Here is a 24,422-nt window from a genome sequence, read left to right on the forward strand (position 1 = left end):
TAAAATCTGAGAATCCGACATACCGAAAACTGCTTTTCGCTGCAACCTTGGCACCTGTGAATGCACACGAATGCCCTTAGCGGGATCTTTGCGGATACTGCTTGGGAGAAATACTGTCTTATTAGTATGGAAGAGACGATCTGGAGTATCAAGCCCTCTACAAATACTAGATTGTTTTCGGTGCCGAGTGACAGGTAGCTCAGCTGCGGCTGAAAAGCAGTCCGAGAGGGGCTGATCTGCAAGAGCGATTGGCAGGATAATACGATGTGGTAGCATCTGTCATACCACATGAGCGCTCTTCCTGATCTTATTGCCCGAATGTAGGGGAGGGTGGCAGCGAAGTATGGGCCACTCACAGGCAACAGCCCGTTATTTGCACGGCTTGCAAGTATAGCAGCAGCCAATGCGGAGCCAAGTGGCAATCAATACCTGTTCTAACACCATGCAAGACCGACGGAGTCAGCCCTGCTAGCTGCAGTTGTCTTCCGCTTGATGGCCCGGCTCTTTCATCACGTGCAAAGCAGAAGCTTTTCTGATCGATCTTGGAACGACGGCTCGAATTCTGTCCCCCACCGGATTTTTCTGCTGGCAGTGGTGCATTACAGTGGATTTATGAGCCACGCTTGACTCACTTTAGAGCAGAATTGGCTAGCATCGTCTGATATATCCATTACCATGAATCGTCAACAGTTCGATATCAATGGGGGAAATATCCAGGCTCAAGGAAAGTTTGAAAATTCGTAAGGGCATATTGACATTGATATGGCTTTGAAAATCTATGCTGACATGGTATTCTACTAGCATCTTCTATCAGTATATCGGAGGTACGCCTGGACATCAGGTTCTCACTTAGGGGTTCTCAGTCTAACATGAAAACTCGCAAGACCAAGACAGACAAAGTAGAGATCGCTGCCTCGACTACTTTGCAGTGACTGACCCGCGTGATGTCAAGATGGCCATCCACCAGACGAGAGGAGCCGCACTCAAGCAATCCTACAACTGGATCCTCCACCATCCTCAGTTCCAGCATTGGCGCAACAACAATGACAGCCAGGTCCTTTGGATTAAGGGCGATGCTGGTAAAGGCAAGACGATGCTACTCTGTGGTATCATCAATGAGCTTGGCCCGACCACGAAACTGGAAGATCCCTCAGCGAAGATATTCTTGTCTTTTTTCTTCTGTCAAGCCACAGATCCTAAGCTCCGTAACGCTCAGGCTGTCCTGCGCGGTTTGATCCATATGCTCGTGGTCGCGCAGCCGTCATTTCTCTCCCTTGTACGGCAGAAGTTCAAAGAAAATGGAGAGCCGCAATTCGGGGACGCGGAAGCATGGGCTGCACTCTGCGTTATGTTCTTGAATATCTTACGTGACGCTAGCTCAGAGCAGATCTACATCGTGGTTGATGCGCTTGATGAATGCGTGCAGGACCAAGACAAGCTCGTACAGTTTATTCTCCACGAGACGAAGGAGCTCTCGCACGTCAAATGGATTATTTCCAGCCGGAATCATGTTGAGCAGCGTACAAGGCTCGACGATTCGCAGTCAATACTATGCCTGGAACTACAGGAAAATGCTGAATCCGTGTCTGTGGCTATCGGAGCTTACATTTCTAATCGGATAGCAGAGCTTCAATCTCTACAGGATGATGATACCTTGCTAGAATATGTGCAGCAGACCCTCCAGAAGAAAGCCGAAGGAACCTTTCTCTGGGTGGCTCTTGTCGTCCAGGAACTCGAGGGAGTCGACAGCTGGGATGTGGAGCAGGTGGTCAACGATGTACCAAAAGGGTTGGATGACCTGTATGCGCGAATGATCGACCATATCAACAAGCTTATAGGACAAGGCAGAGAGCACTGTCTAAAGGTCCTAGCAGCGACGGCACTGGCCTATCGGTCGCTTCAGCTGCTGGAATTGGGGGTGGTGTCTGGACTCCCAGACAAGATTGCCCAATTTGCCAAGAATATAGAGAAAATTGTCAAGAGATGCGGCTCCTTCCTCACAGTTCGCGACTCAACAATAGACTTTGTCCACCAGTATGCCAAGGAATTTTTGATCAAACATGCTGGCCCGAGCATATTCCCCTTTGGCTTCCCGGCTGCTCACCGCCGTATGCTCACGCAATCCCTACAGGCCATGCATAAGACATTAGGACGCGATGTCTATAGCCTGCGTGCCCTTGGTACTCCCATCGGCCAGGCCAGGCCGCCTACGCCAGATCCTCTTGCGGCTGTGGGTTACTCATGTATTTATTGGGTAGACCATCTGGAAGGGATTTTCAAGGCAGAAGCTTTGGCATCTGCATTGAATGAGAACATCGAGGATTACAGCGCGGTGGATAAATTTCTCCGAGATAAATATCTCCACTGGCTTGAGGCGTTGAGCCTTCTTCGAGGGATGACAGAGGGAATACTAGCCACCCAGAAGCTCGAGTTCCTTATAAGGGTATGTGTTGGCCACGAGATCTATGGTAGTAATCTAATATCACTTTAGGAGCGATCCGGAGCAACCGGACTGCAGGAGCTCGTCCAGGATGCATACCGATTTATACGCTACCATCGAGGCACAATCGAGGACACCCCTCTCCAGGCGTACGGATCGGCGCTGGTACTCAGCCCACAGCGGAGTGTGATCAAGCAGGAATTCCAGCACGAGCGGTCCAAGAATATTGCGATGGCTCCGCCAATGGGCGATGACTGGGATGCGCATACTGGCGCCTGCCTGCAGACGCTGGAGGGCCATGATGACATGGTCAACTCAGTGGTATTCTCCCACGACAGCCGCCGCATCGCGTCCGGGTCGAGGGACAAGACGATCAAGATCTGGGATGCGCAGACCGGCGCCTGCCTGCAGACGCTGGAGGGCCATGATGACATGGTCAACTCAGTGGTATTCTCCCACGACAGCAGCCGCATCGCGTCCGGGTCGTGGAAGAAGATCAAGATCTGGGATGCGCAGACCGGCGCCTGCCTGCAGACGCTGGAGGGCCATGATGAATGGGTCACCTCAGTGGTATTCTCCCACGACAGCAGCCGCATCGCGTCCGGGTCGTACGACAGCACGATCAAGATCTGGGATGCGCAGACCGGCGCCTGCCTGCGGACGCTGGAGGGCCATAATAGAAGAGTTAATCTTTCCTTCGATGTTACTGGCTCTTATCTTCATACTGACTCAGGACTTGTCCCCCTTCGTCGCTCACCAATACCTACCCCTAATACTTCAACAGATGTTGCTACTTCGGCATCCCAATCGCTATCGGCCACTCAAGAGCTGCAACCCCTTTCGTATCAAGGCTACGGAATCAGCTCTGATAGGCTTTGGATTACACGGCGTTCACAGAACTGGCTGTGGCTGCCCCCCACATATCGCCCAACCTGTTCGGCTGTAGGTCAAACTGGGTTAGCCTTGGTGCTTGGCTGCCGATCTGGACGTATCCTGATCTTTGGATTCACACCTGGGGATTCCACCTGAGCGCGTACGGCCAACAGTCACGATACTAAGTGGCTTCGACACTCTCACCCGGGCTAGTCTGCCACACATATGGCTTCTTCCTGAAATTCGCAGACCTGGGTGTCATCCTATCAAACATCATGTACTTGCCCTTGGATATCCATCCTGTTGCATACTCGTTATTGGATTTTGTGCATACAATTGCATCTACTTTTAAATCACACTAGTGGTGGAATCGAATACAGATTTCTGTCATTCCAATTCGAAAATCCTTATGGGGTCCATTATTCGTATTTGATATTCGAATGTTCGAAAATACACCCGTTCTTTGTCGGAATTTTGGCCGCGTGAAATCATTGGTTGACGCCCCTATGCGACTGACCCTGGTTTCGTCGCGAATACTTTGTTTATTTTATCTCCTGACGGATTTTCCAACGATGTGGGGTATTCAATATTCTATATTTTATCATAACGAGCGACAGCAGTATCCTTTGTATCGGCTACAATGGAGGATGCTTCCCCTTATGTTCTGAGACGTCCTCAACGGTTTTAAAGAATAGATTACTGTCTCTTCAATGATGGAAGCGACGATGAAGTACTGCTGGAAAACCGGATCTTTAAAAGACCTCGTTTAAACAAGCCAAAAGAAAGGCCGGTGCCTATAACGCTGGATGACTCAGTGAGCCAGTTCGATGAGAACCGCAGCTCTCCTGTAGAATCACTTCCGCAGGACGAGTTTCCTGAATGGGGATCATCTGAAATCTCTCAGCGATCTACTCCATCTTTACCTCGCAGCCAACCGCAGAATGACGCGCTATGGTCCCAGTTCATCGTATCTCCACTTCCAACGGAAATGGGCCAAGAGACCGGCTGACTCGCACTATATCTTTCCTACCCGAGCGACATGCAACCCAAAGGGGCGTGACCTCATGTCCAGATTCGGCATTCACCCTGATTTCTGGCTGTCCAAGAAGGAGCTGTGCCACAGGCAAGCGTGCATGTTGCACGGCACGTGCTAGGGGTGTATTGTCGGAACATGGGTTCTTCCCCTGTCCTTTGGTGTCGGGCTGCACTGCCTTAGTCAGCATCTCATTAGTACTTAGCCTAGCCTCCGGTGTGCATCCGCACCCCTGAATACCAGACTCCTCCATGCTTCCACAAAATCTTGATTTTGTTGAGCAATCTACGAACCCTCTTCTCTCTCCTCACTCTCTGACCTGAGACGACGCGTGCAGTCCACAACCAGGACTATTAGGTTCTCTGCTGTTGGTGGTGGCTATATTGTGTTGATCATGTCCTGCCTTCTGCTTCGCGTCCGTATCGCGTAATCTTCAAGCTCCGGTGCCTTAAACGATTGTCGGGCAGGATAAATGGAGTGACAAGTTCTGTTCTCCGTCGTAAGGGCGTACGTGAGAGGGGGCACGACTTCCTCTCTGGTACTGGGGCTGTGATATTTGGTGTTTCGTGAGGTTCGGAGGCTCGGTTTTCGGCTCGTCGGGCGCGTCGTGAAAGGGGTATGATCGCGTTGTTGAGCTCCTCCTGGCACTTGGAGACAGCCAAACTATTTCTCTGAGAGTTCCCAGCGGGGGCACCACGTGGAGGTGGGAGCTCGTCGCCCGCCCTTCTTGACTAGGGTCATTTGCACAATTTTATGGTCATCGCACTTCAACAAGACACACGAAGGACGGCGTTTTGTCGAGGCCAGCTCTCGTAGATTCCATGATGGCTAGTGCAGTTGCAGCTGGGCGTTATGGTTGAAAATTGATCGTCTGACAAGGTGAAAAGAGCCATTTTATCTGAGGGATCGGCTTCAAATTGACTGCAACTTGTCCATCGGCGTCAAGGCGTGAATGGAAGAATAGACGGACAAGAAGAGCAAGACGTTCTAAGGTTAATTGTAGACTGTCCATCTCAGCTGAGATATACCTGAGTCAGTACCCTTCTCGCTTCGGGGTTTGTAGACTAAATTAATTCGACATGACCATGCATATCGACCAGGAAATGCTAATCTAAGGTGATGACTTCGGGGGGTTGTTGGTGAGTCGTTTGGACATTGGTATCGCCATTCGTAATAAGACGCGGCTCCTGTTCGACCTTGGGTCTTTGGGAGGCCGGATAATCTGCATTGGCGCCGATGTGTTTTCGCTTGGATGCAGTTCGGTCTAAACCGCTTCGATCCGAAACCTCCGTTTCGGCCCTGACTTGCCACGAGCCGCCGGCTTTGACTTGAATTGCTCGAGCGGTTTCGAGTCGGCTGGTGCGCGCCAACTCCTCGCGGACTTCAACTAAGAAGCCGTCGACGACTAGGCTCTGCGGGCGGGCGTCCTGGTGGCAGATGGGGCATTTCCAGTTTTCCTTCATCGACCCGTTCCCCGATTTAGACGCTTGAGTTAAGATGAGTACTCTCCAGCCCCAGCCTGCAGACGAATGCTTAGGCATTGCTGTGGACCATCGTCTCCGTGCACTTTTCAAGCCAATATACAAGAAGCCGCGCCTTAATACCGACGAAAACCATAGCCTGTACCTTGCTCGGCTCGGTCGGACGAGCACACACAGAGAGATAACAGAACCGGAAATTGATGTAACACAACGGTTCTTCAATCTAAGCTTTGTCGGAGGCATTACTGTTATTTTGATGCAGCCTTCGAATTTTCACCCTTACTGGAAAGGCTTTGGCTCGGTCATCAGAAACTGCGGAACGCATTTACTCCTGGATGAAGGGTTCAGAGCTGTCACCTGTGGCTCTATCGGGCTGGGGAACGGGGTTCTGTCTATCATTGATTCTGCACCATACACTCTTCCGAAGGACAAAGTCTCAGCAGAATATAAAAAGGTTATGCGGCGATGTGCTAGTGGGATCATCCGCGAAAAGAACCCTGATGTGGTTCTTTGCATGTGGAAAGACACGGACGGAATACCTTTGAGAATGGCAAAAGTACAAGGCGTGGGTGTCGGTAAAGAATTTGCCCACTTGAGAATAAATTTTGGTGGCATCCCGTTGGACAGGGTGAACTCTTTTCATCCAGGTTTTGCTGCAAATTACAACCCTCATATCAGCTGCTTCCGACAGCTATTTCTCTTGAATATCGCCGAAGCGTGCTATCGATACGAACATGGCATTTGGCGCGAAGAAGAATGGATGAAAGATTTGAAAAGCAGATGCAGGCAAGAAGCTACACGTGTTAGTGGTAGGCTGTGAAACCATTACTCGAGATATAGAATTGATATACTCAAATCGAAGGGCAGGTATTGTGAAAGAGTATGTATACCTCGAAAGAAAAAACAGACGCATCTGTTCAAATGCTTACGGTTTTTATAAGTGATTTTGAGTACCTCGTACACCACTTGGGGGCTCAGTTGGAACAGATTCAAGAATTCATGACATCTCCGACTTTTAATAATAGGAAAGCAAGTATCACATACGACCATATTCTACGAAGCTGGGTATTGGAAAATTCCAACGACGCAAGTTTATGCCTAGAGCAGATACGGCTGCACGATGTCTGCATCTACCCGGACGACATCACACCCGACGACAAAACGAGAATATCTTCCGGTGGAAGGAAATACCTTCAGCTCCTACAAAATGTACTTCATAAATCTTGCTACCGCCAACCCATGCACAAGAGCAGCTCTACTGGGTACTACGACCCTGCTCATCTCGCCAGTTTCCTGAGGAAATCCGACATAATTAAGAGACATGAACTCCCACTGGTCTCAATAATCATAACGGAGCTCTTGGAAGGCCTCAGCTCAGCCTTTGTATGGGACAAGAACCACAAAAGCGAATGCAAAGTGGATCTACGACAGATTTCGAGACACTTTTTATGTGCTGCTCTAGGGTTTGAAGAGCTGCTAGGCCAATTAGCAGAAGCTTCCCAGGGCGGCTCTGCGTTGGACAATCTGGAGAGGGGCGTCGCAACTCGCAAGTTTAGGAGTCTGATGAAAGGTACCTATTCTGTAGAAGATAGTTTTTCTATCTCTGGGGTATTAAGTGACTCTAAGAGCATTTCCAGTTAGTTTTCCAATATACACTGGTCCGTTCAGATTAAAGCTTTTCCAGTTTATTCATGTCTGTTAGATCTCTACTGTATGTTTATCTTGCCGTTTGTCACATAAATTACAGAAAGCACGATTGTATGCCTCGCCTCCATACCACCACCTTTAATAATCGATCACGTATGTATGTCGTCATGACTTGATCTAGTTCGTAGACACCTGATAATAGGAAAACCCAATCTATTTATGTGGATGACATACCCCAAGCATTAGCTGTGATCTGCCTCTCATTTCGTACACGTCCTCAATCATGGTTGGTGACAACATTCTCAAACTCGCAGTTCTCATTGATGCGGACAATGCTCAGTCCTCCTTCATTGATCTTCTCCTCTCCGAAATTGCGAAATACGGTACAGCTTATGCGAAGCGAGCATATGGAGATTGGACTAGACCCAATTTGCAGGGCTGGAAGAATGAACTTCTTAAGCAATCGATCCAACCAATCCAGCAGTTCTCGTATATCCATGGGAAGAATGCGACCGACTCAGCTATGATTATAGACGCAACGGACCTTCTGTACTCTAACCGATATGATGGGTTCTGCCTCATCTCAAGCGATAGTGATTTCACCCGGCTGGCGGCTCGTATCCGCGAGTCAGGAGCGACCGTGTACGGATTCGGTGAGCATAAAACGCCCAAGGCCTTCGTCGCTGCATGCGACAAATTTATCTACACTGAAAATCTCGTGCATCTCGATGAGCTTGTTCCGCATGCGGACAGCGTTATCGTTCCTGAAAATCATTTATCGGCCCGACACACTCAAAATAATAGCCGCCTAGCAAATCAGTCGCGAACAACGGTAGAAGCAGTCTCCGATGACGATGGCTGGGCTAGGCTCTCTAACGTCGGTCAGCTCCTCACAAAAAATTATCCTGACTTCGACTCTCGTACCTATGGATACCATAAACTCAGTGACCTTATCACCGCCATCCCTCTGTTTGAAACTACCCGCCGCTCCCTTCGAAATGGATTACCCACGGAGATCTTGGTACGCGATAAGCGTAGGAAGCCTAAAGGTTCTGCTACGTAAATGGGCGAATATAGATTGTTTGGCCTTCCTTGCCCTATGTCTGATCTATGGCCAATCAACAACGACTGGTGCTTTCATTGAACCCCTATTTCGTCCAAATCTTTGGGGACAGCCCAGCAAGAGATTAAAGCCTATTGCGATGTACGACACGCCTTGTCGGATAATGCTTGCATCAGGGTTTCTTATTCGAGCTTTATCCCTTCAGTCCTCAAGGTCTCGGGTGGGGGTTACCGTAGCCTCATCCCAAGTCGCCTGCAACCTTTCTGCATGCAGCAATTTTCTAAATATAATTAAGATCAGGAATGCCCAGTTACTACAAAAGCAGTAGGGATAATTCTATATTAGGATGTAGTATGATTCTTCTTACCATGCCATCGATTGTCACCGTGCAACCAAAGGGTTGCGTTGTCCGGAAGCGGATGAAGTGCAGCGTAAATTGCTTATTTAATACACGAAGGATAACTATCCTATTTAAATGGATGTACTTGGCAATTGAAGTCAAAATACAATCCTTTGAATCAGCATTATCAAGTTTTAAAGACATCAAAAATGAAGAGAGATAAATACGGTCTACGCACTCATTTTCCTTCATCGAAATACGTCGGTTTTGCCGATGAGTCTTCCGAAGAATATTTGGGAAAGAGAGCTACCAACTTCGGCAACCAAGCCAGGTTAAATATATTGAAGAAGGAAACATCAAAACTCAGAGATACATTACGCGTATTTAATTCTTTCCGATTTAACATTCCTCGCATACAAGGCGAAATTTTAAACGCCATACCCCAGTTGGTTGCAGGGCCTGAGAATGCAGAGCTATCTACACACGGCCAATCAGAGCACGACATTGAGATCCAAAGATTGACTGCCGAATCACGAATTATCCAGAACCTCATTACACTTCTCCAGGAATTCAACGCTGGATTGTCAAATATCCAAGGGACTCTGAACAAATTTCTTATAGATCAGGGAACATCTAGACCACCGATCGATGTTTATCCTCAAATCAGGCTTGATTCCCCAGCTTCAGTGAGCATTAACTACGAGAAAATAGGATTCCTTAGTCCTGCAATGGGAAATTTCTCATATACTGAGAAAGAACTCACTAAAGAAGACGTGGAGCATCATTTGAGAGACGGAGACAGATCATTCCCGCCAACTATATCCGTTTCGACAATTCCAGCGAGAATCTATAATATTAGCAAAAGACCGACATTCTGTGACAAAGGGGAATGCTACGTCTATATTATAGACCCTGGTTTACTTCAATTGCTCGGCATCACTTGCCGCGCGACTTCAGATCTTGTCGAAGAACTGGGAATTGAGAAATATTCCCTCCGCAACCAAGACGGTGCACAATACGTCACACCGAGTCACCATATTTGTCATGGATTTATTCCTGTTGAAGCCATAATAATGAAAATGAAGTTGGACGTATATTACTTGTTGCTTGAAAAAACAGGTATCACAATAGGTATGTCATCTATGTACCTGTTGGGATAGTATGCTCACACTTTCAAAAGCTGGAAGCCTGCTGGATACCACATGTATTCAAAAGCTTACTGTCCAAGATTATCTTGGATTTGCGAGAAAACACAATATGGCATGTTCTGAAACCTCTCGGGTGGAGCTGGGCCCCGCGGCAAATGGTTTCCTCTCCTTGCAGGAGCACGTTGCCGATATTGGCGTCGAATCTTTAGTGACAAAGATGTCAGCTTTTCAACTACCGGTTTAACATACGTCAGACTTTGGGTCATCCCGCCCGAATGTGGGAAATTTTTTCACATCGTTCAAAGGACCCTTGAGATCAAATTACATAACTCGCTCAGTAATTGCACAAATCTGCCACATTGTTCGGTAAAGGGAAGCCAAATTATTTAAGAACAGAGATATGTGCCTGTGATATCGTCTTGGGGGTATTAGCATTTGTATTTAATCGATTTCAATTAATGATCTATCTGACAGTCAATAAGCCATTCCATATTCTATGGATGGGCAATTCTACTCGTAATCCAGTAGGGGATAGTGCCTTAAACGGCTTGGTGGAGTTGCCCACATGAATGCGTGTGCCAGAGCCCACTCACCTACACTCATTTTCCAGACTAGCGTCTTGGCGGTAGGCCAAGAATTAAGAGGGAGTAGTTTTATGTTGAAGTGCGATGAGCATAAGTTATGCAAATGGCCCTAGTCAAGTAGGGTTGACCCTTTTTTGGCTCAGTGGCATTTGATATTTTATTGGTGTTGCCTTACGTGATGACCACACCAACCTTACTGAGGGGTTCCTTCCTCCCCTCCCGCAACTGCCTCATGGGAGTCAACTGCTTACCTCGGGTGGTAGCTCCTCATCTCTCACGCAGTCAAGACTCCATTTTCTCCCTCCCACCTCCCTCTGTACATAGAAATTATTGCAATATACAGACACATTGCCTCCCTACTAGGGAGCGCGGATGGGGCCCTATCTGACGCTACGGTCAAAGACCGCAGCGACAGGTGACCCGTTATGGCCAAACTATACTCTCCTTTGTCCCTCTTGACTGCGTGAGGTCACCAATAAAGAAGAGTATAAAACGGCGAAGCGGGTAAGGCACCAGCCTATACCCGCTGACAAGTTTTTCATTTAATTTGACTGTGTTCATTCTTGTTTCAGACAAACTTGATCCGGCAAATTTTTTTGCCCGGTTTCTTCGCATGTCACGGCCTGATAGTGTAACTACACCATGCAGAGAACAAAATAGCTTTCTCTGCTATTGTGCTTAAAATGCCCGTGCTTGAAAGCTGAGACTACGGGAGGCCTTGGAACCGAAACGAGAGTTCAGGATGTGCGACGTAGTTTTTAAGCACCCGTTTCATAAGATGGGCCCAGCTGCATCCTCCGTCTGCCTAAATGTTGCCAAATTATTGACATTACCGCATCAGTTCGGTAAATTCACCGCTCGAATCAAGGGGCGGGGGAATATGGCTATTGTCAGGCGTTCTACCAGAAAACGTCCGGGTATGTGGACGCGAAGGAGGGCAGCATCGGAAGCCGTCTGCAAATGAAAAAAATGGTTCTGGTGGTGGGCAGTTGCTCCGTGTGCAACTCGCGTGCAACTGCCTCCCCCTTTCGTTGATTGCCGGGCATTATTTTGCTCCGATGGGGTGGACCCACTTTGACTTACCCTATGCTGGACATCAGCCCGCCATCTATCACAAAAAGGACCAGAAACGGAAACATTCCATTCCAAATGACTGACTCGCGTCACGCCACCGGGACACGTACTTAGCAAAAGTCTACATCTATGTCCAAATGGGAATTCCATCCCGTGCAAATAACCGTGTATGCTGGTCGGAAGACGGATGCAGTTAAAGATAACCGGGCAAACGACGGGCACTTCTGACGATCCCCTAGTCCCACTCCATCTTGCCCGAGCAAATTGCCCAAGGCTGTGGTGGTTAATAGTGTTCGGGCGTGATATACTCGGGTATCTGCAATGACTTACTATCTATGCAATATTTTCATATCCTTCCTTTAATTACTGGATATCGTGTTCCTGTTTGCACGATGAATGTCCCCGGCCATAAAAAAATACTGAAATAGAACCAGTGTAGATGGCCTGCGGCAGAGTGCCCGACCTTGCGGACCCACCCGAAATCATTAAAACTGCCTGGGTATTCCTTCCATCCCCAACCCTCATAATCCCAGTCAAACAGAAATCGCGGGGTCCTCGTTCTTCCATGTCGTGGTGGTGAAAAACATGGTTTGGAAATTGCCTGAGTTGACTTCGACACCTGTGCAGGAGTGCCATATCAACATATGGCTCGCGGCGTCCCTTCCGAATAATGACTTTTATGCCTCAACTGCGGCTACCCCACATAGAACTCTGGGTTGGCAAAAGTACCCTCTCCTATGCGCATTCAAGAATGAACCTCAGCTCTGGGAGGTACTAGGAGTGGCGTACGCTCCTAATAAGCTTGCGTCCTGTTCTTCACCTTTATTTTCGATAAGCTCAAGGCCTATTCAGACATATTCCGCACCCATGTTTACTTCTGCTGTAGTGACCCATTGATTGGGTTAAACTCGATGTTCGAAAAGACAGGGAAACTCCGGCAGATCCATAGGACATTCAACTTCGACGATCAAGGAGGCCACCGACGTACTGGACAATAATGTATCTCTGAGATGGCGATCCTATATAAAAAAGGAAATGATACTTTCCAGTTCGTTGTTCAAAATTCGATGGAGAATTTCAAACTACTTTGGGGGTTGGCTTTGTCGAAAACCCACTTGGAAATGTTCACGTGCGATTTCCTCGCGGTAAGGCCAGTCCAGATGTATTCCTATCTTTCTCTGGCTTTGCGGAGCAGCAATAGTATAATTGGACAAATCAAGCTTGACTGAAGCTAAGTGAAGAGTCGCCTAAGTAGCTCCATGGTTGAGCAGAACTCTCACTACATCAGCATGCCCATATTTCCTCGCGCGGACCAATGGGGTCCACCCGTAATAGTCTTGTTCGTCGATATCAGCGCCATGATCGAGCAGTAGCTGAACGATATTAGCCCGGCCGGTATATGCAGCAAGGCATAATTCGCTATGTTGCGCAGTGACATGCAGAAGCACTCGTACTATATCTTCATCTCCCTGAGCTACGGCCATGTTCAGAGGCGTGATGCCGGCAGCTTCCTGTCTGCCCGCGTCCACACCAGATTCGATAAGAAGCCGAACAGCTTCGTAATTTCGCCTGCGCACGGCGTACCCCAAGGCGGACCGCCCACCAGCATCTGTAGCATCGTGGTCGAATTTTCCTGATTCAAGTAAGGCTTTGAAGATGCTATAATGACCTTTATCCAGTGCAATTATGAGTGGAGACAGGTGTTCGTTCTGCGGGCGGAAATCGATGATTGGGCACTGGAGGAACCGGTTGACAACAGCCAAATGACCCCGAGAAGCTGCATGTCCTAATGGGGTCAGATAATTTTCATCCAAGACATTTGCCTCAATATCCGGCCGTTTTAGAAGCAGGTCCGTGGCTTTCTCATTGCCCGCTTTTGCCGCATGGAAGAGTGCTGTCTGGCCGCCGGAGTCCGCAACGTTGATGTCAATATTCTGGCGCTGCAGAAGCTTGGTCAGAGGAGACACATTGTGATTAGATGCCGAATAGAATAACGCTGTCCGCCCCTGGAAGTCTGTTGCGTTGATGTCGACACGACCGTCCCGTAGGAGGAGCATAATGTGGGGTGTATCACCTTGTTGAGCTGCGACGTGAAGTACAGCCAGTCCAGACTTATCTCGGGCGTTCAGATTTACCCGTACCGTTTTAAGAAAGAAGCATGTTGCGGATAGATCCCCTTCTCTTACTGCACAGATCAGCCCAGAGCTGTTCTCATAGTCCACATTGTACTGGTATAGGGGCCTTTTCAACAAGCAGTAAAGACCGCTGTTCGCCCTCATCAATGCAAAGATGTCACGTGTGCCACGGAGCACCGCGGTGATGTGAAGAACCAATTCCGGCGGAAGGTCCGCAAAAGACATAATTCGGAAATGCGGATGGCATATACACTGTTGGTTGAAGCTTTGTGGAGACGAGAGTCGGTCGTGTGTAGTAAATCAACGATACTAAATGCACCAGCGATGTACCCATAATTGGCAGAAGGATACACATGATATAGCGCCCCTTTTGGAGCCTACGTGGACCAACCCCCCAGTTGATCAATAGGTCAGTATTGAGAGTACATGTATCAGCTATGGTGAGGAATATACACACTCAGGGAGCCTTCTGATGATACCCGTCAGTGAGACCCGTATTAAAGGAAACGGATGTTCCTGCGATAAATGATTACATAGGCTGATGGGCCCTCAGAAATAGTTTCCACGACTGCCCTCCACTTGCTATCCGTATATCTGAGTCCCGACCGTGCGAAGTTGAAACGAGCTCACCATGATCAAATGTGCGGTTGCTTGGTGAAAACCAATCACATAACAGCGGGTGGTGGCTTTACCAACAACGGGACCTAGCAGACAGGTTCCGCAACAAGTTGAGGTAGCGTCCCCGTGCAGAGAAATTTGAAACCAGTCTCAGAGCTATATAAAGACCCAATGGAGTAACCAAACCTCAGCTACGTTTACAATTCTGCCAACTGACACCGAGATGTCAAGCTCCTCAAAGCACGCGGGCTCCAGACGACCAACTGGAGTCAGTAAGAGATCGGTGAAGACACGGCGACAAGCCAACCAAGAGGCAGAGTCCTTGAAACACCGGATGAACAATTTGGAAGCTGAATCTCAAGAGAACAAGCGCACGAAGGCGGACCTGGAAAAGCAGCTTGAGCAGGTCCAGGAACGAACCCAGGACACAAACGGTATAGATCATGATCAGAACGAAAGTAAACTAAAAGATTTGTTGAATCAGCTCAATGGAGTAGAACAAAGAGGCGAAGCCCTTTCTGCTCAGATAGAAGAGACGCGCCGAGAACAAGATGGCTCGGAGATGGAGACAGATGAGGTGGATAGGGAAGCTCCAAACTTTGCACAAACCCGGGACGAAAGCCTTCCTCCAAACGAGGGCGACACGGTTGTCAAGACAGAAAATGTTGACAATCGGCAAGCATCTCGAAGCGGTGGCGGGACAAAACCCCGGCCAATACAAACGGGAAACGCGCCAATCCAGTCGGCTGAGCAAAAGAGTCCAGCACGTCAAGGCTCTACACTACAAATCGATGACGACAGCGATGAAGATGTGTTGATAGGTATGCAATCGTTGTCCGTATCCGAGGGTGGTATTGCGGACGCGTGGTTCCGAGTACGACAAACAACAAAAGCGATTGTGCGCTTTGGGCCGAAGAGGTATCCCAGGTACGAGGTTCGACCAGGGAAAGGGTACAGTACTGCGAACCTTCAAGAGGTGTCAGACGCCGAGACGCGGATCGCATGTATTACGACAAAAGATGAAACCGGGAGGAAACGACGACTCTACGGCATAGACAATATTGCAGGATTCGACGGAGTGGCTATTGTGGGAAATGGCGTGATCAATTCGACCTCAAGGGCACCAACCACATACGTCAAGATAAAATGGGTTGGCATCAAGGAGCAGCATGCAAACCTATGCAGGAACGGGAAGAACTGGGCCACGAGGACGGACCTTGTCTCTATCATTGGGAAAGAATTAGCGGACGAGAAGATCAGACAGCTCTGGGATACCCAGGAGAAACGGTACGCCGAGTGGGATAACGACCAAATGGGACAGCGATCTTTGGACCGCTCCCCAACCCCCTTTCCCCTTGACGTATATCAGAATGTTCGCAGGACCTCAGGAAATGTTCCACCAGAGGCCCACCGGAGCCCAGCGGTTAAGCGTGAAGAAGGGCCTTTGTCAATGGCAGGCCCATACCACCAGGACAGCACTCCAATGGTCTCCGGAGGCCAAGCATTTTACGACTCCTCTCCAACGTCCAAAGGCCCCCAGAACCTCGAGCCTACGGAGGCTAGCAGTAGCGCTGCTCAGGACCACGGGCGAGACAACGCTGGTAATTCAAACACTGACCAGCAGAAGCCCAAAACCTTCAGCCAACAACAGTATGTGGAGAACATGAAGTTGGACATAGATCTAGATGAAGAGCTCAGAAAAACAGACCTGGGATCATACATGAAACAAATGGCTTTGATCAGGGCCAACTTCGATGTGTATCGGGATGCAATGAATACGCATGGCTATGTAGAAGTGCATTGAGCAGGAATTGACTGACTTCGCGGCCATTGCTGGCGATGGTACCGCATGGGTTAGCTAACCAAGTGGCTGGCTTTTGCTTGTTTTATCGAGACTTAGCTTACAAGAAGTTCATTTGTGAGAAAGATTTGAGCACATATAAAAAAGACCGTGAAGATTATACTGCGTAGACGCATTGCAATGATAAGATTTATTATGACCAAATGCGCTAGCAGACGGCCGTTTATGGTTGTTCTTAAAAGCGCACCAACCGCAGTGCATAGCCCATAACCAGAGTGACATGCATTAGCATCGATGGGATCTTCTACATCGGCGAACTTAGCAGAAGCCCATTAGGTTTGAAGGACAAAGTCAACCGCTAGCTTCTATATCCTCAGAATCTGAACATGGCTCAGAAAGAAAAAGAGGTGTGCCTTGCAGATACTGTATTGCGGTTGATGGGGATTGGAAGGATGGGGTAAAGAGTGAGAATGGGAATGTGTCACCGCCGACCTCGCATCCGGTTCGACACAGACCTTGGAAAGTCGTCGACGGCGACTAGATACAGTCTTCCGCTGACTGACTCTGTACTGGCTATTTTACGTAGTGTCACAGCTGAAGCTTTAATATGGCCATCACGGCATTTGAAAGCCATCGTTATGTTCAATCGCTAATATGAATAGCTACCGGGCCATTGGCGCATTGCATAGGGGCTTCATACCCTCGCTCCATAATACTCTCGCGCTAACCCTTGCTACAGAGCGACCGAATCGCAATTACAGCAACACCCGAATTGTCCTTCCGCGTTTTGCATTTGCTGGTCTATTTTCAAACCCTAACACTAAGCCCTATATCGTCCGTACGTGGTTAGTTCGTATTTTGGTATGTTTGGGTTCTGAAATGTATGACACAGGACGGAAGCCCATCAAGTAAGCGGCATCACGAGACCGACATTGCTGCCTAGACCATCATGCCACCTTGACCCAAGAACTCCAATGGGTTCATCAACAAAACAACCCATAATGGCCCGACATCTTGATTCTCGACAGCACAAAATGATAGTCCATATGATAAGTAGCAACAAACTAACTACATCACAAATTGCAGCGGTTGCAAAATGTAGCCCACGCTCTGTCTCGTATATCCGCAGAAAGTTGCGATTGTATGGCACTGCGAAACCTCGTCTGCTGCGTGCTGGTCGCCCATCCAGTATCACCCCTCTCATGATCAAAGCTCTCTGCGATCACCTAACCGAAAAGCCCGATCTCTATATCGAAGAGATGGCTGTCTTCCTTTGGGATGAATTTAATGTTCTACCATCCACGTCGAGCATTCAACGGGCCCTCTCTAAACAAGGATGGACGAAAAAGCAAGCTCGACAAAAAGCAAAGGAACAGAACCCTCAGCTAAGAGCATTCTACCGCCATCAGCTGTCCAAGTTTGAATCATATCAGCTGGTCTTTATTGATGAGTCCGGGTGTGATAAACAGGTTGGATTTAGGCGAACTGGTTGGTCTCCGCTTGGCGTGACGCCTGTCCAAGTGTCGAAATTTCAACGCGGTCAACGTTACCATATACTCCCGGCTTATGCCCAAGATGGTATTATTATCTCTACTATCTACCGAGACTCGACGGATGCTGGGGTCTTTGAAAGCTTTATTGAGCGGCTTTTACGACACTGTGGGCGGTTTCCAGAACCAAAATCCGTCCTGATTATGGATAATGCCTCCTTCCACCGCTCCGAGCGAGTCAGAGAATTATGTTCTGATGCGGGAGTTAAGCTACTTTACTTACCACCTTATTCACCGGATTTAAACCCTATCGAGGAGATGTTTGCTGAGCTCAAGGCTTACATTAAGAAAACGTGGCCAACATTCGTGGATAATCCTGGCCAGGGCTTCCACGCGTTCCTTCGAAAATGTGTCCAGGTTATCGGCGAGAAAGGCGAGAGTGCAGATGGACACTTTCGACATGCAGGTATAGCGGTGCAGCACAAAGACAGTATGTTAGAGTTGTTACACAGTACATAGCTGAGTTCACTGGTGAACCCTGAAGTCTAGATAACTAAACAGAGATTGAGAAGATTTTTTCATTCTATGTATTCATATCACAAATCATAAGCTCTGTTGGAAGTTGATCGACGATAAGAGAAATAGTATATGCTGGCCTATGAACCAGAGATTGATAATTAAATCCAGGGCATTCGGGTTTCTCAATGCCTGTGACCCAGCAGGTAGTGGCGACAACACCCTGTGGATTCGCCACCGGATGGAGTCTAGAAGAACCAAGTAGCATGTTCTCGAATCAAATACGTCGAAATAAATTTGACCTCTCTCCCACACCCTTCTTTTGCAAAGATACTACAAAATATAGGAGGTAAGAAAATAAGGAACGATGGACGCGTCTTAATCCCGAAATGTTATGAAGCTAACGCGGCCTGATATGTGCCCTATACTGAGTGTATTGGATCTAGTCGTTGAACAATAATGCCTGGCTTCAGGAGGGAGCCACAAGACATTTTTTCCATTCAGGGCTATCCATTCATCTGATAGAGATATCTCTGAGCTCGCCTTGGACGTATTGGGGATAAGAATTCCACAACTGGGTTGAATCTTCATCCATCCTACGTTGGTGTGCAAATATGAGCCATCTTCAGAGAATTCGAGCTCTGTGATCAAACCCACAGTGTTCAAGGTTTCACTTAGAGCGCCCGTGGCGGGATCCCAGAGCCGTACTGTCTTATCACCGGAGCCGGACGCCAGCAGCCGGCCATCGGGGGAGAAGGCCACTGACCCAACCCAGTTTGTATGGCCCTCGAGCGTTTGTAATTCTGCGCTCCAGGTTTCTTGAACCCGCGGAAACTGGAGAATCCAATCAGGGAGCTCTGACTGGAAGTCTCTACGAATAATTGATGTTTGAGGTGCAAATACCAGCCCTGCATGATAAATCTGAAGTGGTGCTTCATCCGCTATTCGACGGACTTTCTGAACAAACCGCTTTGCATCATATAAGAAATCGGCGAAAACAGAATGTTCATCACCCTATACCTATCAGTATGAATAAATCGAGAACTGTCTACTCTGTACTTACTGGTATAACTGTGCGGAGAAGATCAAGCATACCAACCACTTCTGATACAAGACCCAGCAGGCTCATCACCTCCATCCAGTGAAGAAGATGATTCTGGAGAAATATTCGCAGTTCTTCTATGTTAGAAGATGCAACCTGACTTTGTTTGACATGATGTACCCAGTAGCGACAGGAGTATTCTAATTCAGATGGTAGAAAATGGCGGATATCGCTAAGGTTGATGTCTGCCTTGAGCACTCCAGGCTCGATGAGCTTGCAAATGTCCCTGCGTAGATGGCTGCGCATAGTTTTCAGACAGAACTGAGCTATCTCCATGTTCTTTTCTTGCTCGTCCACGTGGAATTGTGTTTTGGATTGGACGAGAAACTCCCGAAACGATAGATGCAGGATCCGGACAGGCTGATCTAGATCATCGGGAATGCTTAAAACTGACCGGAATGATTCTAAGCGATTGGAGATCCGATCCGCTTCCATCCCAAGGAATATCGATAGTGTGTTGATATAAAGTGGTGCTTCCAGAAGAATGATAACACCCACGATATCCTGAAACTCCTGTAGAAGCTGCTGCTGTTCTGACTCATCACTCTCTGGATCATTGAGTAGTTGCGTCAGAATTGGTGAATAAGTTTTTTCCATTCCGGTAACATATTTTCTTTGGTCCTTGAGAAGCTCTGCAAGGCGCAGTTTAGGTTCCAATTTAGAGGTCTCAATGTAGCGGCACACAGTCGCAGCCGAAATGAACAGTGGAAGAGATATCCTGACCAATTCCTGGATGGCCTCATCGCTAGGCCAGTCCTGGATGACTCTCTTATCACGTTTGATTTGGGCAAATCGATGTTGCAGGAATGACTATATATCGCGTTCGGTCACTTTCTCGGGTATCTCATGGAGGGCAAGATCCAGATATTCATTACTCCCGATATCTGAGAACCCGAAGTGGATTGGGAGTTCAGGCCTGCTAGTCAAGAAAACCCGAAGGCGAACCGATTTCACATTTTGTAGAAGAGGTAGGAGTCGAACAATGTTTCGGGTATCTCGGTCATGTTCGCATTCATCCAAAGCATCGACTACTATCACAGCAGTTTGAGGTTGTCGGCTGAGTTGGTCAAGACTCAGCAGTGGTTGAAGGAGTAGTTTCTCGAACTGCTCTCGGAGTGATTTCGATGTAATCTCTGGGTCATTATTGAGTGCCTTTTGCACACCAGGCCTTAGCTCGGGATTCCACAAAACAAGGTGACTTGCTAAGGTCGGGAAAAATTTCTTTGCATTCCCTCGGTCCCCTTCACCCCTTTTAAAAAAGAAGCTGGCACCAAGGTGACGGGTATCATCGAGCGACCTTGACACGGTCCGGGATATTGTAGATTTTCCAGTCCCAGCCATTCCCTTTAACCAGAAAATGGTTTTGGATGACGATGAATGAACCCATTCCATTATTTCCTGGAGGAGCTCGGTCCTTGTGCCTTGAAGACATTCGACTTCGTCTCGATCGGAGAACGACTTGAAGCCTGCATTAGTTGAGGCTTCCAATTTTCGAAGGTCGTTATTCTCAGCTATACCGATTATTAGGGAACTATATATCCATCATGTCAACTATATAGTCAGAGAACATTGCTTCATATACGTACGTCTGATCCACTTGCAAAGAGAAGAGGAATGAAGATTGATATCTCTCAAGGTTTTTCATGACACCTTCCACCTCTATTTTTCTTAAGGGCCACTTCAGGGCACGTAACCCAACTTTCCTCATCAGACTTTTTCCTTTTCCCGGATCTAGTTTCGTTTCCAGGGCTTGGAGGTCGGCAAGGCAATCAGTAATATCGCTCGCTAGCCGTGAGGATACGGGTAGAAATTTTCCCTGGTGGCTTTGAAGGATTTTCCGCAGGTCTTGGAGCGTCCCTTGAAGGTTTTCAACCGCCCGTTGGAGGTTGAGAACTTCATCTCTTGCATCCTTCACCTCTCGAATATAACCTCCGCATAGCTTCACGATGATTCCCGTCAGTTGAATAACAGCGATGATGCTCGCCGTCGTCTCCATGGTTGTGGATATAGCATAAGCGTATCCCACACACAGAGTGGCGACGTAGGACAAGAAGATCGGGTTCAATATGCTTGAGGTTTGTCTTTCTAGTAAGCAAAGCGGGGTAATATGCATCGCGCTTGAGGCTGTGAACGAAGGTTCATGCATCGCACAAGTCAACATGACTAATTATGATCATTCACGGCAAAAGCTATGATTCGTTAGGCTGGTCTTGTTTGGTCGGTCGGTTCAACTCTCGGCCCGAACCGACCCAGATCAATTTGGTTGGTTCTCTCTGGTCACCTAATCAACCTCATTAACCGCGCGCCACGACCATCATGGCGTAACTTGCACTCTGCCGGCCAGTGACAGCAGGATCAGCGACAAGTTGCCAGCCACTTCTCAAATGGTGGCAGCCAGAAGTTTCATCATACCGATCAGCGCCAACCTTTAAATCTTTGGGGATGTCCAAGCGCCCCTAGCCCCTAGCCCCTGCTGGTTGACTTCCTGATCACGCCTGTTCTGTCAGAAGAGCCATACGACCACTTGCTAGAGAAATCGAATCTATGCCCGAACGAAATGGTAAAGCTCTTGTATGTTGAGTTCAGTTTGATCATATCCATTTATACTATCAGCCGCCCTGTGACCGAAAGGTCGGTCGTGGTGTTCGACACGGAAGATGATAAGCGATTTCCGTAGTCAGGAAATGAAGAAAGATCCATCTTAAAAGTGGGGACCCGCAATAACTATGCTTGCGATCAACGCAGGAAGGCTTTAATGGATCAGATCATGATTGAACGTATCATCGCCTTGTTGACATTTCGTTCTGCCAAAATTATATATGTATAACATGCTTTGCGACTTATTGAAATGTAAAACCGAGAAAAACGAAACAAAATCGACGCTTGACACCATTGTTTCACGCATATGCTTAAGGACTACGAGGATATATCTTGACCCTGGGTTTGGGCAGGTGACCTGGATTGTTCATTTGACGGCGAAGGCCTTCTTTGCATGGGGTTGTCATCGAAGGTGGTAGGGTTACAGCAATGTAAAGGTTTGACTCTATTTAGCTTGATTGGCGATAAAAAGTTGAACCATTCGTTTCTAACTCACGTAAATTAAGGCACTCCTTGCCTAAGACAGATAAACTCTATGCAGTGCCATCAAAGTAATCATGGCTCATATGATCTGGTGGCGAATTATTTTTGACAAATCTGTCCCACTTAACGATGTCACGCATAAACCGACGGGCGGTTCCGATTTGAATGCCCTCATCTGTGAAAAATTTAGGATCTGGGTCATCAAAGATGAGCTCAAGGTCCATATGGTTTTTCAAAACTATGTCACGAGCTCGTCGAAAGTCAGCTTTGTATGACTCATCCGTATACTGTGACTCCAGCCATCTGCAGTAGTTCTTCACTGCTACCACTTGATCCCCACGGATGACCAATTCGGGGGGCGAAGATCTCGGTGATGATGAAGCGGCTGATGGAGCCGGTGGACTCTGTGTATTGACATTAATGCTCACTGGGTGATAAGGCGTTTCATTTGCCGACGATTTTGCTTTCTTAGCTTTTCTTCCAGTGTGACTTTCCAGAATCAAATCTCGACGAATATCGCGAGGAACATCGTTGTGGCTCTCGAGTCTCCCACCCTTCTCCACATGGTCAACCAGTCGGTCAATATGGGGTTCTCTGAACTTATAATGTTTGCTATCCACTGGGTCTTCCCAACACCAATCAGACTGCAACTGACATGCGCTGATACGGCATGCCATTAGCTCATACACCGTGTTCCAGGCAGCTGGACGCCCGGTCACGTCCTCTTCCGCAGCAATATATGCATCACGTTCGGCGAGCATTGTTGTTGTGGCGGACACGCGTCCTCGTTTCTCACCCCTTCTTGCTGGTGATGAGTCATGACCGTTGTCATCCTGCTTAAAGCTAAAGGCGATCTTTAGAGTAAGCCTCTTTCCAATACGCAGAAAGAAAATGACGGAACTTTTCAACAACCGTGTGGGTAATTGAGCTGCGCGAATGTTCTCTCCTCTGAGCAGCATGGTGTGGCAGAACAAGAAATCCACCGCCGTTCGGAGATGCGACTCTATGCTGACTGGCAACAATCGCTTAGGATCGTCAGCCTCCCATCCCTCCCAGCAGAGGCGTATGATATCGGCCATCTGATCCGTGTTATAGCCATCCTGAAGGGTGCCAAGCGCGCGGTCCTCGAACTCTTCTTTCTTCCTAGAGGCCTCCCTAGCTAGGTTTGACCTAAGCAATATCTTCAGAGCCTCACTTCGCACAGGGGGCTCCTTGACCGGGCATGACGGGCTGCTGTGCTGAAAGTTCCAGAGACTCATGATAGCGGACACCTCCGCTTCCACCGTCCTTTCCGAAATGGTGGGAATGACAGAATCCCCACTGTCGTCCGTACGAGCTCTCTTCTTTCCCCTCGCTCCTTCGGGCGACCGACCGATGATTTTCGTATCAATGTACAGCAGGAGCTTGTCGTTGCTGACAAGCTCCCCATCCGCAAATTGCATCTCGGAACACCATTCCTACTTGGCCTCGGAGAATTAGCGCCTCCATAGCAGTAGAGAAGGAGAGGCAATGGGCTGGGCAGGAAGAACCTTCCATCGCTTCTGCCCACGAGCATACACTTTGGTGGTGTTATCAGGCCGATTGGCACGTCCTTCTCGAAGCACCCTCTCGCTTACAGCAGCATACTGCGCGGCGTGGTTAGCAAACCGTTCATGCTGGGCACGATCCATCGGATAAACAACAGGAGATAAATAAGTCTAGCTATTATGCTATGCAAGAAAATCATTTTGGTCCCTCGCTGACGCGAGGGAAATCGATCCTGACGGCGAAGGGGTTTCCAGAACCCCCCTTCGCGCGCGGCGGCTATCACCTCGGCTGCCTGTAGTTATTTGAATGGCACCCACGAGATAGACTTTACAGCCATCGGTGCTTTCTGGCCCGTAGGTGGATGGACATGTCGGGCCCATGTACTGGTTGACTGTCCAAGATTAACGGAACTGGGAAAGAAGTTGCGGGAAGAAGTAGGAGACGCATTTAATACCGTCTCGAGACCGCT

General features: G+C 48.3%; 5 protein-coding genes across 5 annotated transcripts; 3 read left to right on the forward strand and 2 right to left on the reverse strand.

The window, feature by feature from the left end:
* Positions 1 to 675: 675 nt before the first annotated feature.
* Positions 676 to 3,469, forward strand: LDX57_007705 (uncharacterized protein; the record flags this gene model as incomplete). The annotated part of the gene is made up of 4 exons (XM_046089422.1): positions 676 to 740; positions 802 to 824; positions 885 to 2,443; positions 2,492 to 3,469. 4 exons carry the CDS (start codon positions 676 to 678, stop codon positions 3,467 to 3,469), a joined length of 2,625 nt encoding a protein of 874 aa, XP_045945392.1.
* Positions 3,470 to 5,452: 1,983 nt separating this feature from the next.
* On the reverse strand, positions 5,453 to 5,887 carry LDX57_007706 (uncharacterized protein; the record flags this gene model as incomplete). Its single annotated transcript, XM_046089423.1, has 1 exon — positions 5,453 to 5,887. The coding sequence occupies one exon, from the start codon at positions 5,885 to 5,887 to the stop codon at positions 5,453 to 5,455; it is 435 nt and encodes a 144-aa protein (XP_045945393.1).
* Positions 5,888 to 7,757: 1,870 nt separating this feature from the next.
* On the forward strand, positions 7,758 to 8,537 carry LDX57_007707 (NYN domain-containing protein; the record flags this gene model as incomplete). Its single annotated transcript, XM_046089424.1, has 1 exon — positions 7,758 to 8,537. The coding sequence occupies one exon, from the start codon at positions 7,758 to 7,760 to the stop codon at positions 8,535 to 8,537; it is 780 nt and encodes a 259-aa protein (XP_045945394.1).
* Positions 8,538 to 12,930: 4,393 nt separating this feature from the next.
* Positions 12,931 to 13,740, reverse strand: GDE1_2 (ankyrin repeat domain-containing protein; the record flags this gene model as incomplete). The annotated part of the gene is made up of 1 exon (XM_046089425.1): positions 12,931 to 13,740. The coding sequence occupies one exon, from the start codon at positions 13,738 to 13,740 to the stop codon at positions 12,931 to 12,933; it is 810 nt and encodes a 269-aa protein (XP_045945395.1).
* Positions 13,741 to 14,659: 919 nt separating this feature from the next.
* On the forward strand, positions 14,660 to 16,240 carry LDX57_007709 (uncharacterized protein; the record flags this gene model as incomplete). Its single annotated transcript, XM_046089426.1, has 1 exon — positions 14,660 to 16,240. The coding sequence occupies one exon, from the start codon at positions 14,660 to 14,662 to the stop codon at positions 16,238 to 16,240; it is 1,581 nt and encodes a 526-aa protein (XP_045945396.1).
* Positions 16,241 to 24,422: the final 8,182 nt, after the last annotated feature.

The sequence above is a fragment of the Aspergillus melleus genome (assembly GCF_016097325.1).
Source record: "Aspergillus melleus strain CBS 546.65 chromosome Unknown contig4, whole genome shotgun sequence".
Classification (NCBI taxonomy): Eukaryota; Fungi; Ascomycota; class Eurotiomycetes; order Eurotiales; family Aspergillaceae; genus Aspergillus; species Aspergillus melleus.